This window comes from Chenopodium album, chromosome 17, assembly GCF_948465745.1.
Source record: "Chenopodium album chromosome 17, dcCheAlbu1.1, whole genome shotgun sequence".
In the NCBI taxonomy this organism is placed as follows: domain Eukaryota; kingdom Viridiplantae; phylum Streptophyta; class Magnoliopsida; order Caryophyllales; family Amaranthaceae; genus Chenopodium; species Chenopodium album.
Window position 1 is genome coordinate 48,611,148 of NC_137850.1, and position 13,563 is coordinate 48,624,710.

The 13,563-nt window shown below is 33.9% G+C and overlaps 1 protein-coding gene across 1 annotated transcript; it reads right to left on the reverse strand.

The window, feature by feature from the left end:
• Positions 1 to 180: 180 nt before the first annotated feature.
• LOC145588343 (synaptotagmin-2-like) lies at positions 181 to 9,834 on the reverse strand. Its single transcript, XM_081644982.1, has 12 exons — positions 9,330 to 9,834; positions 7,077 to 7,175; positions 6,930 to 6,980; positions 6,717 to 6,840; positions 4,899 to 5,017; positions 4,671 to 4,772; positions 3,981 to 4,055; positions 2,871 to 2,947; positions 2,523 to 2,769; positions 2,091 to 2,435; positions 1,472 to 1,600; positions 181 to 1,161 (listed from the first exon to the last, which is right to left on the reverse strand). Exons 1-12 carry the CDS (start codon positions 9,459 to 9,461, stop codon positions 1,021 to 1,023), a joined length of 1,641 nt encoding a protein of 546 aa, XP_081501108.1. The 5' UTR covers positions 9,462 to 9,834; the 3' UTR covers positions 181 to 1,020.
• Between the last annotated feature and the right edge of the window lie 3,729 nt (positions 9,835 to 13,563).

Sequence of the window (13,563 nt, forward strand, 5' to 3'; positions counted from 1 at the left end):
AATTATTATTATTATTAATTTCTTTTGAGCAGAGCAGATTTGATTTGAGCAGAGCAGATTTGATTTGATTTGAGCATAGCAGCTCTAAAGAACGGGGCTTAAGAGTTGTATTAAGTGGGTAAAAAAGACACTTGACATCAGCTTGCTTGACCCAAGTCCAACCCACATTACTCCATATGATACAAACATCACAAGTAACGAAGTGTAAATTAGTCTTGCAAATAAAAATAAGGGAAATTCTACAATATAACCCGTTACTTTTAGAAATTCTACGCCATGTCCTTACTTTTTTTAAAACTTCTATATAGTAACCCGCAAGTTTATTTCGTGACTATATAATAATCTTGTCGTTATCTCACCGTTAATAAATTCCGTTAGTGGGCCCACTCTCCAATTTTTAATATTTTTTATTGATTTTTGCACGTTGTAAAATGTTCCTTTAAAGGATTTGAGGGCTATTTTGGTTCTAAAGGGTCCAAATTGAGCTTAGATTTGGCAAATATGAAACGTAAATACCTCGTTTTGCATACTAAGAAATGTCTCGATTTGCGTGTTTACATTTTAATATGTAAAACGAGATATTTACGTTTGTGTTTTTGGCAAATCTAAACTCAATTTGGACCCTTTAGGACCAAAATAGCCCCCAAAACCTTTAACAAAACATTTTACGACGCGCAAAAATCAATAAAATATATTAAAAATTGGAGAGTGGGCCCCACTAATGGAATTTATTAACAGTGAGATAACGGCAAGGTTACTATATAGTCACTAAATAAACTTGCGGGTTACTATATAGAAGTTTTAAAAAGCAAGGGCACAGCGTAAAATTTCTAAAAATAGCGGGTTACATTGTAGAATTTCCCTAAAAACAATCATTTACCAAATAAAGAGACTATTCTGCTATTCATAGTAACAGAACTACCATTATGTTCAACATTTACAGAAGCAGATCACCTTTCAGTAGTAATGTAAAAAAAATCAGCAGAATATTTTCTACTCTGTATATAAAAGAAAAGGAGTTTACGACTTTGGAGGGGCAGCTCTCCAAATGAGCTCGACCAAGATGAGGCCATTCTTCGAGTCTATCAGGTTATACTTTTCGTTTATCCGCTTGTTGCTGACGACATCACTGAGATTGATATCAATGTATCCCAAAGATTCCTGAAAAACAATGGAATTTTGTTCATATCATAATTCATAACCAGGCAATGCAAACAAATCAAAATTGCCCAAAAAACACTTAGTTGTGCTATCTCGAATCTTTCCATATCACTTACTGTCTCTTTAAGACCATAATGGCAAATTAGTAAATCCAATTTACTAAGTCATTACTATTTTAAAAAAAGGTGATCAATTTTCCCAAGCCTCCTAAATATAGTTTGCATTTGTGTGTAAATATTAATTCTAGATGGATGGAGTAAATTAAGATAAGAGCCTAATAGTTAAAGAAATAGGACTAAAAAATAATTACCTTTTGATGCAGTAAACTTCTTGCCGAGGTACTATAAACTTCAATATGCAGCTTATCATTTGTTGGAGGTTCTTCTAGAACAAACTGAAACTGCTCATCCCATCTTGGATCTCTATTCTTCTTGATAGTCTGCAATAGCATAGTCAGGCAGGTTATTATACGTCTTCAAAGAAGATTGTACCTATTCCATGAGGACCTAAAATACTCATCAGTAAAAATGCATATACGACCTTGGCCTTTCTCTTCTCTAATTCCTCCTTAAACAACACATATTTGAGACAAACATGATCATGAGGCCAGAAATACAAGGAAAATTGACAGTTATTTCATATATCATGACAAACTAGTAAACTACCCGTCAAATGAATCCATAACATACCATACCATAGTCACAGTGCCTCCACAAAAAATCACATAATGAGAGCAACGGAGCAGTCAACATGGACGCAACCCTTTCCCCCCTCCCCCCCCCCCCCCCCCCACACCCCCACCCCACACAAAATTTCAAACTTAAATTGATTAAAAGAGTCTGTGATATTTTTGTAGAATAAAGTCCATACGAATATTAAATAACTAATCACCTTAAAATAAAAATAAAAATCTAACTACAATATACTACCTTGGTCTTTCTCTCCTCTCCTCTGAAAATGACACGTGCATACGGGTTTGTATGGTGCTTTCCTTCCAAATCTTGAGCCTCCTGTAGATTCACAACAAGTACACCACCACCAGCAGGTGTTCCTGCAGGTGCTTGTTGCACTGAATCTTCAAAATCTTTTCCAAGATCCTCCTCTTTAAAAGCTTTAAATGTCAATTCTAACACAATCTGTCCCCGTGACTTCTCGTTTTGAGGATCATTTGGGTCAATCTTTTTAAGGAGATCAAGAGTGAACTCCTTTGGCTCATCAGGAGTAAGGTCTTTCAAAGGAACAGCATTGATACCCATTTTCTCATGTTTGCCGACCTAATATGGACAGGAAATAACTTCAGAAATTATCAGCACAGAGATAGACATACAACCATATAAGTATATCAAACAGCCCAGGAATACCTGCTCCCAATCATACACATTAATTTCTAAAGTCTGGGTCTGTGGATCTCTGACTGTCAAATTAAACTCTTCATTCCATTCAGGGTTCAAGTTCTTGTGCTTCACTGTGGTTTTTTTTGATGGAGTTTTATCATCGGTGAGCTTCAGTTTTACATATGGGTCTGATGCACCCAGGAGATCTTTCTTTTTCAGCTTCATTGCTCTTACAACCTTTACATGTAAAATTCCTACAGGCTTCCTCAGAGCTCTGAAAAGTTTGCAGCACATACATAACAGAGGTCAATGGCAACAATGGCATAGACATCTCAAAATACAATAGAATAATAGGTGTCACATATAAGAGCATACTTTGCAAGATCCAGAATAGGTACTTCAAGTGTACGAGGCCAAAGATACATATTAGCCACTTGATCTTTAATTTGCTCCTGAAGCAAGAGAAACAAAACTGAAACAGGTTCATATGTTGATCTGGAATACAAAAACGATCGAAACTAAAATGCACTAAAACTTTCTTACAGCCAGAAATATTGCATTTATAATGGTGTTTATGAGAATAACAATGAAAAAGTAGGACCCAAAGTACTATATCTAAAATCAGCAAAGGACTAAATTGATATCCAAAGTTCAACACTAGAATTGAAAATAAATTGATGGAGCACCAAAAGATTTAGCTATTCTACATTGTAGCTCTAAATCTTTAGAAGAAAAAAACTGTAGCACTAAGCACTTTTAAAACTTAAACAAGTAATTTTGTGCACAAAACGCAATGCTGTGTCTATATACCATCATGGCAAACTCATTTTGTCGGCAGACAAAATCCATGTGCTTTACATGCTCTAAATTAATATTTTTAAAGCCTGCTTAAACAAGAAATGGAAAGAATTATGAAGGACTTCTACAAGGAAACATAAAAGACGGAGATGGTAGAGGATGACAGTACTCTAAATTACAAAAATACCATCTGCCATCAGCCTACTCCCTCAAAGATGGTCATATGGCAACGCAAAGACATACAGCTACGGAAGCATCACAAGTCCAGAATCCGCAAAAAAGCTTCCAAAGATTAAAGTATGTCCTTACAAAGAATGCAATAATAAAAAAAAGTATATGAAGAAATATACATTGCAGTGTCTTAAAAAATTAAAGCTATTCATGGCTATAAAGCCTATAGTAGCAATCATATACACCAACATTATCTTACATTTCCCTCCTATAATTCCATGAAAGGATCAAAGTGCAAAGAAGGGGACTTTAAAAAGATCAGTCCAGACATATTCAATATCATACCGCTAATATGATAGATCAGCTGAAGGGCTGCATGACAGGAACTTTCCTATGGTTATATAGGATTTAATTGAGACCCGCAATGAGACAGCTTGCTCAATTTTATTTAAAGACCCAAACATGCTCATAGAATGCACAAAATAAACAAAAGGGTAAAAATGAAGGACAACGTACCTGGACAAACCTGTACAGACCTGGAATTGACATAAGATCAGCTCCCAGAACCTTCAGTCCAAAGTCAACATGCGGCTGCAAGATAATACATGAGTAATTTCTATGTTTTCCACACTTGCACAAATATTTAAAACAAATAATAAGAAAGCTTAAAATTAGCAATTACAAAAAAAAGTATAAGATAACAATGACCAAAGAGCAACTAAGGAAATTTTAATCGGCACCCTTTCAACAAGATGCATCCCAAACTGCACACACCCTCATAATGACAATAAGAATGGAGTTCAAATATGATAAGATGTGGAGAATTCATAGCTAAGTAACTATTATTGATATTAGTTTAGAAAATTTGTGTTTTCCAATCTTAATATACTCCATTATTGTTTAAGATGAAAACAACTTCTTCAGAAGCAGGACTTCTGATATTAGAGGGGAAAAAAAATCAACAAAAACAACAATAATCACTTTTTCCAACGTTGAAATTGTATTAATCACTTTTTCCAACAATAATCATTTTTTCCAACGTTGAAATTGTATTATTGTTTAATCACTTTTTCCAACAAAAACAGCTAATTCCAACGTTGAAATTGTATTACACCCCACCCCCAACTAATTGTATACATTAGGAAAAAAAATGAGTAAAAAGAAAACAAGATAAATAAAACTAACAAATGTCAAAATATCGCATACCTTCTCCATAAGAGAAACATATATGTTGGCAAAACATGGGAAACTTGGTACCAGGGGCTTGAAAGTAATACGAGGAGAAGCAAATACTTGAAGATCTAACACCTGAAATTAATCCAAATAAATTAACTCACTAACAAAGTAGCAATGAAATTCAACAAATCTCTGCTCTGATCATCTCATACACTATACTAAAATGCACCTTTACCAGTTTCACAATAAACCAAGTACCTGAGCTGTTGCCTTCAAGCCAAATGCTTTTATACCAACAATGATGTTAGGATTTCCTGCCCACTTCAGCGATGGTTCCATTATCAACTCCTTCTCATCTGTCACATAGACTTTCATACCTACAGTAGAGGAAGGATGAATACCAAACTACAGAGTTAAAACAGACTATATACATACATAAAGCTTCTGGTGCCACCATATCATCAAACAGCATATGCAATTATTAAAAAAATCTTTATTTATTGTTTGAGTTTCGGTTAGAGGGAGATTTTAAAATACAGCTGCAACTTTATTACAGGCTACTAGGGACCCACCAAGATAACAAGTACACAAATTTTAGTCATTTCTAATCAAGTAAACCAATGAATATCATTATTGGATAAGTGAGTGAAGATAACAGAAACCTGAATATCAGGCTGGCACAAAAGTCCATAATTATCTTAGAATTTCGTCTAACCGACATAATCAATCACAGAAACCATAGTAATAAAAGAATACACTACAATGACAAACTTGACACAAAAATTCTTTATTGCATATTTTCTAAGTCAAGACCACTTTTCCACCCCCACCATCTACAATGAAAAAAGGGGGAAAAGAAAAGAAAAGAAATAAAGCTGTGCTAAAAACTTTCAGCTTTGTACACTTATAATGAAAGGACGGCACTAAATAATCATGGAATTTAGTCCCTCAGCATATCTCGCATATTACAAGGCAGAGTAACATCATAAGAGCAAGTAAACATAGTAGAGCTCATAACTTGTCACGTAGAAAGAAAAAAAATAAGTGACACTAATAGCCCATGTACTTCACATAACCATTAAGCTACACCATTACTATAATAGTCAAGTGAAGAGGCGCAGCTCATAAGCATAAACACCCTGGCTAATATATGGTATCACAAGTCACAAGCATAGCCCTGGCCCCTGGTAATGCTAACACATAAACCACATCCATTCAAGTTGTTCTTATTTAACCATTTTATCAAATATCACAATACCAACAAAGAACTTTCACTCACCTTAAACAAATGATAAAACTATGTAAAATATATAGGATATGACAAACTATACACAGATGAGACATCATAGGAGAACCCAAAAGTGGAGCTTAAAAAACATTTTAATAAACCTTATCCAGTAGAAAGGAAGACCTTTATCCAACTACCAAAAAAAAAAAAAAAAAAAAAAAAAAAAAAAAAAAAAAAAAAACTTAGAGATTAAGTGGAAGAGAGTGGGTATTGAGGTGGAAGCTTCCATGATGTCCGGAAAGTTTGTATTCTTCATCATTCATCATCAAATTCTTACTCCATAGTGGATTGGTGGGTTATTCTCTAATTACAACAAGTTCTTGGGTTTCCCCTAGTAAAATCACTAAGTTGCTTGCTTAATTGGCTTCATTATTGTTAATTTGTGGGTAATTACAAATCAATTAGCACTCACTTTTACCCATCATCCATTACATAAAAATAAAAAATAAAATAAATAAATAAACAACCTTATTTTTGACCTCCCATAACCCTCAACAGCCACAAGCAAACCAATTTTTTCTAATATTAAAGTGCAAAAATCTAAAACAAGGGATGAACAAAAAAAACTAAAAGTTAAAACTCACATAGCATTATAACCATAAATTTTTATACTCAGCTTTTGAGACATTTTATTAAGCTTAACCAAACCCTTAGTAGTGGTATTTCTGATATCTTAGCGTTAATAACCATAAATTTCTTTACTCAGCTTTTAAGACAATTTTTAAGCTTCTAAGATCTATTCTCTTGCATCACCATTCACCACATTCAAAGTAAAGAGTAAAATTGACCTTGGAAGGTTGGTGGAAGGGACCCTAAAGTCAGCTTCTCGAATTCGACATTATCAATTTTGTATTTTGGAATTTGCTCAGCTATGATAGGTGTTGCAATATCCTTTGCAGTTTTGCATATTGCCTGTGTACAGTAGTAACCCTCTATTAGCCAACATAAAGAGCAACAATGAAATAAAGGGAGTAAATATATTGAAATGAATAGGCATATACCTTGTCCAGATAGGGCCACATCTGGGCAATAAACTTGTTCAGCCAGTCCATCTTTCATAAAAGATAAGGAAAAACACAGGTCAGAACCATAAACTATTCAGTAACAATCAATGACAACAAAGAGGGCCAGAAATATTAAATACATACACGTTCATAATCAGGGTTTTTCACCCAATGAGGTATTTCAGGAAGTAATTGCTGAAGTTTATCAGATTCTTGCTCAGCCAGTGGACGGATATCGGGATCCTATCAAAATCAAGATATCACTACAGGAGGAGAGGATGCCAACATATAACTAAGACACAAATATCAACATTTCACAGCACAAGAATAGTCAGCTACTCCGCTGTCCATCCATCAACACTGCCTACTTCTTCCTTCCGAGAAGACATCAGCATCATAAAAAAGTACGTGGATAATTACAAACGCCAATTGCAAATGGAAATAAAATGCAAAAGAAGAAACCAAAATAACTTATAGCCCACCAACAAACCATTCACTTGCAATCTTTAACAGTATAGAACACTCATAGTCATGGATGGAGTCACATTAAAGTGCATAACTAATCATCAGAAAGCAAATACTAATAAGCAGACCATTAGAGCATATCAGGTCAGTACCAACTCATGAGATGTACAAGATTATATCAGTAGTTTGACTGCTACCTAAAGAGGCTCCCATCCAAGGGTAAAACTGTTGATCATTCAGTAAATAGTGCGGAGTCAGATCCAGACAAATTGCAAAAATACTAATATTTAAGCTAAGTCACCTTTGATGTCACTCAGCTGTCTCCATAAATTGTTTTAGTAGTGTATGAGAGAAGCAAATTGATAAATTTGTCCCCCTCTTTATTTCTATCAAACATTAAATAATATTTTTCCAGTAGCCTATCAAGAGAATTTTTTGGCAAAACATCAAAGCACCAACTACTTAAATCCAGATGTATTTAACATCACCAATCTACAGCAAAAGGCACTCCTACAAATCTTCGATGAAATGCATGTATAGAAGCTTACAAGTATTAAATTACAAACAAACATATATCCTAATTCAAAATCTATTACTTGGTCTATGTTAATTCCACTAAACGCACTTTGGGTAAAATTTACTTACCCTCCCTACATCCTCAGGATATCTAGTCGCTGTGATTGGTGGGTTATCACTTGACATTATAGAACTGTAAGTGTAAGGTTGTAGACCCAAAAAAAATTATCCCAGTTCAAATTAAACATTATGGGTCATGGAATTATCAAGACCGAAAATATATTACCATAATAATCTCATAAATTGAAAATTAAATTTCAACATCCCAAACACTCCATTTCCAATAGTGGTAGAAAAATTAATCTTAGTGACTATATGTCCATATGACCATATCTTCCCGTGCAACAAGATATCCTTGTGTTAAAAAACCATACCCAACAGTGAAAACAACATCAAAGCCTTAATAAACTAGTATGAGGTCGATTGCATGAACCAAAGAATTTAACTTTGGTGGTCAGCAAAGAACCCTCCATCCATTTCTACCATACCAAGTACCCAGCAAGGTAACAGCAAGAAGCTCATGCCCATAGAAATACTTCTCACCCTATCAGCAACTAATTAACCTCAAGTAAAGGGAACATATAGCCAACAAAGTGAATCTTTCCTCAGCAAATGGAAATCTATACTTAAAAATTTAAGATAGAACACATTTTACTACATTCATGAGAGTAGCAACAGCGACAACATTAAGCCAATTTGGGTTCCAAGTGGACATAAACCAACTCCTAAATCCTAACCTATGGAAACCAAAAGGATAATTGGTTTAAAATGCCCACTCCTCAATATACAAAGTACAGCATGACAAAGTCTCATCATAAGTGATCAAGGGGCATTGTCCTTCATCAACCCGAAAAGCCTTATATTAACCCACCCAATCCAACAGAAGGTGCCTTGTAAGAACCAGCACAAATTGAGGTCCGAATAACCGTAATTGTGTCCAGCAACTCAGCTAGTCCTCTCAAAGGACTCAAACAATAAACCCTCCTCATGCCACCCAGTTGTCGATTCTCAATCCAAAATTATAATCACAAGAACCTCACACAAAATGTGCAATATTCTTCTAAAAAACATCAACATCAATCACTAGTTGGCATTAACACCCAAAATTAAGAAAAAATGGACATACATAGACCTTATAACATGGATTCCTTTGATAATGACAAACTAATATTATGGTCCATAATCAATCTCAGAACTCTGCATGATACCTCAAAACAATCAATAAGACAAAATCGAAAAACCCCACATGTTTCATAACACATTACAATCTACTGTTGCATCAAATAAACATTACAGTAACAATTTCATCATATATTAAACCCAGAAATTCAAAAAAAAAAAATCAAAGGAAATTACCTTGACATCGGTAGGCTGAAAGTAAATGAAGAGATAATACCCAACAGTAAGACCAATCGTAATCCCTAAACCAAATCCGACAAACCCAAAAATCACACTAAAAATCCGAAGTATCGGACTCCACAAACCCATCTTCTTCTTCCCAAGTCTCTATGAATTTTCTCCGTATTTGTAAAAAACAAACAAAACTCAGAAAAATTCAGCAGAAACCCAAATCAGAAGACAAACTTTCGAATCAAATCCGTTACTCCATAGGCAAGATTAGAAGAATAGATGACACCCAAAAAGTTGTTTCCTCTTTCTCTCTCTTAACAACGTGAAATGTAATTACCAAGCACAAGTATAATGATTCTTTAATGAAATTTGATTACTTTCTAAATTGGCAATATTACCAACTTTTTTTGGGTGAAACGCTAGCTTTTTCTAAGGAAGATGATCAACGTTTAACAGAGGAGAGAGAAAGAGATAGAAAGTAATTAATGGAGATGTAAAAAAACGGCATTAATACGGCAGTTTAGGAGGTCGGAAAATGGAGCGGTTCATGAAATTGAGAAAGGTAGATGCTGAAACGTGCTTGTTCATTTCATGGTTTTTTGCTGGGGGCTAAGGGCCCACCATCTCTCCCCTCACAGAAAAAAAAAAAAAAAAAAAAAAGGGCCCACCATCTCTAATTAGAAAGTTTTTAATCGATTTGATTAGGACAAATTAGAAACCTAAAATAAGATCATGATTTTGTAGGCCAGGTAAATCTACCCGTATTGATGTTTCTTTGGTTGTCTATTTTTGGTGAAGGGTTGTGCTTTCCTCCACTAATCAACGTAAGTTCGAGGAAAAAAAAAAAAAACAAACAAACATGATTAACAAGAACTTGTCCGTCGGTCTAACCTGGGTTGATTTTGGGTTATTGACGGGTTGGGTTTGGCTCGACCCAAATATTTTTTTATGGACAGGCCGAAGACAAATACAAAGTATATTACACATTTTTCTAACCCGACTCAAAATGCCTGCTAGGCTCGGCTAGAAATTTAGGATCAAAATAATTGTAATGGCTAATGTTAACCAATAATGTAATTGTGCTCTTTTTTCTTTGATTACAAAAAAATATATTGATTTTGCTACATAATCAATATAGCAGATATTACTTAATCAACTAGCTACTAACTTGTAGTTAAAACTCTTCAATGATACAAAAATCAGTGTATAAACCGGATAATTCCAAGTCATATATGTTTTGTAATATGACATCAAAATGACGACATATAATCATTATGTTCAATGAGGCAACACTTCACATAATGTTTGAAGATGACACATGGTGGACTACTGTTGAAGATAACGTGCTTAAAAGGAGAAAATATATAGCTCTATTTGGTGATTAGATGGGTGTAAACACAAATTTAACATAAGGTTTTGTGTGAATCCGTTTCATGTAAATACGGGTTATAATGCATACTCTCATCCCCTACCCACTGTCACTGCCCAGACCTTGCCGATGCGACCTTCTCCCTCCCACCCCCCGGTGCCGGGACGATAACTACACCGAATAATTCGACAACTTTCAAGCACAAACACTTATGATTCACTGAATTGCAATTGTTAGAATTGAGAATATAAATTATCAATACCATCTGCATCTTTCACATTAACATCAAGTTTCAATTCTTCAAATAAATACTTGCAAACTTCAGTCTGCCCTTCTCTGGCCGCGAAATGAAGGGCAATTCGATCATTAGCCTCTTTAACATCCGCCACTGTTAGAGAAAAACAATGAAACAAATTATAATTTAGTTGAATTGATAGCAAAAAGAGGAGAGAGAAAAAGGGTGGATACAAAGAGGATTTGCTAGAGCTACATAATCTAATTTCTGACATTAAGATCTAATATCTGACAATTATAATCCAATACCTGATAAATATAATTTAATATTTGACCATTATTATCTAATTTATGACACTTATAATCTAATATCTGATATTTATAATCTAATATCTGACTATTATTATCTAATTTATGACAATTAATACCTAATATCTGATTATTATAATATAATATCTGACCATTATTATCTAATTTCTGACACTTTTAATCTAATATCTGATATTTATAACTTAATATCTGATCATTATTATCTAATTTCTGACAATTAAAAATTTTATAAAACCACATCAATTCCTTACTAATTTTGTATTAATGATACATTTTAAAAACTTGGTACATAGATATATAAAAAAAAATTTAAATAAACAAACAACCCGGGCATCAAACGGGCCACCAAACTAGTTAAATAATCTAAATTAATAGTCAAACCATTAAGTCAATAATTTGACTTTTAACCCGTATAATATCCGATGTGGCACTCATATAAATTTCACGTGCCTACAATGGTAATTGATTAATATAGCTAGTTGATATTCATGTTTAATATGCTATTTTATCCCTCAGCCAATGGTCATTTACATGCATATTTGACCTCTTCGGAGCTATTTTTGGTACTAATGTGCGGTTTCTAGTGTTTTGTAGAGTTGACATTTGTTTTGTAGGATTTTCCCGGATTTGACGGTATTTTCTATGGATTTCCGGCCACTACGAGATATTGGAGCTTGAAACACATCATGACTGTTGATCGTAGCCCAAGACCGATCGTATCGGTGATTAAGGGCTCGGTTCATGAAATGATGGACCAAGAAAAGAGATTGGGCCTCCTCGTTTGAAGCCCAAGGAAATAGAAGTGAAGGTCAAGCCTCGGCCAAAGTAAGTCGGGCCCGATCGGGCGGCTGCCCAGAATCAAGCGTACGTGAAAAAAGGCGGGCCCGATCGGGCGCGTGTGTTTGCAGCCGTTTAGGAAGTTCGATTTGGCTAATTTGTTGAGCTTGTTTTAATACTCTTTTGTAATCTTTCTTAACTACGTTTTTTCATTATTCTTTCTCTCATACTCAAACTCTAGAGAACTTTTTAGTTGGTGTTTTATTCGTAAACTCAAGGTTCTACCTTTTTAGTGCAATTCCAATTTTCCTTCTTTCGGTATTCTTTCTTCTCTCTTTATTGTTTATTTTCTTGCTTTGATCTTAATTATGTCTTCTTTATTTGATTTGATTAGTTTATATTTAATTATGTGTGAGTAGTTTAATTCTAGGGTTTTGGGGGATCCATAATTAATATGAAGGGATAATTTGTTATTATTGATTAATGATATTGCATGATGATTTCTTATTGAATTGTTTTAATTCTTTACAATTAGATTATGAATCGAGCAGATGTGATTGATTGTAAAAGTATAGCAATATTGAATTGATGAATAGAGCAGATGTTAATTTGATATTAAAGGCTATTTTCAATAGGAACTTAGATCTAATAAATTGCGAGGGCCTGTTAGATCTATGTTGATTAATAAATTGCGAGAGTCTGTTAATCATGTTATACGTGCAATGTTTATTATTGATTGTTATATTTTATCCCGAAATATTAATTATTGGTGAACGTGTGACCCTAAACCTTTTATTAATTGATTTATCCCTTTTCTTAATTTTCGTAGTTTAATTCCCTTTTAATAGCAACAAATTTGGTTACTTGATAGTTTCGATTATAATAATTAATTAGGAATAGAAGAACACTGTTTTCCCGTGGATTCAACCCTACTTCCCTATCTATTATTAGTTAGTGGTTTTAGGTTATTTTTTTGATTAGGTGATATGACTTTAGCCTATCACTAGTTGTATCAACTTGTTTGACTAGCTGGTTTGTATAAGAGTGTTTGGTATATAACTATTAGGTATTAGTTTGTGATTAGTGTATGTAATAACCAAAAGCAAGCTAGATGTATTGCTCAATAAGCTAATTTCAAAAAGCTCCTAATATATATGAGATTTTTTAAAAAGATAACCTTGAGCTCAAAAACCTCTTCCAATAAGATGTTTTTCATACACCCATATTAGCTTTTTAGAATTCTCAAACCTCTATTTTTTTTTTCAAAAGGTGTTCAAACCAAACAAGGCATGTACCTGTATTATTATATATTTTCATCTACTTCGCTCTTACTTAAATAGAAAAGCCATAGAAAACTTTTATCGAAATTGACATCAGGAACAACAATTAGTTTTGGTAAAGGTAATCTATGAAATTCAATAACTACATAATCACCCAAATCCTTCATCCTACTACACACATGCAAAAGAAAATTGTTCGAGTTTTGAAGCTACACAATCGTGCTTACGTATAACTTATAACAGAGTAGGT

Excerpts from the sequence above, each read along its gene's own strand:
- LOC145588343 (XM_081644982.1), bottom strand. The coding sequence starts at position 9,461 with ATGGGTTTGTGGAGTCCGATACTTCGGATTTTTAGTGTGATTTTTGGG. Across the intron at positions 5,018-6,716 it reads CCTTCCACCAACCTTCCAAG|GTATGAAAGTCTATGTGACA; the intron begins GTCAATTTTACT and ends CCTCTACTGTAG. Across the intron at positions 1,601-2,090 it reads GAGAGGAGAGAAAGACCAAG|ACTATCAAGAAGAATAGAGA; the intron begins GTAGTATATTGT and ends ATGCTATTGCAG.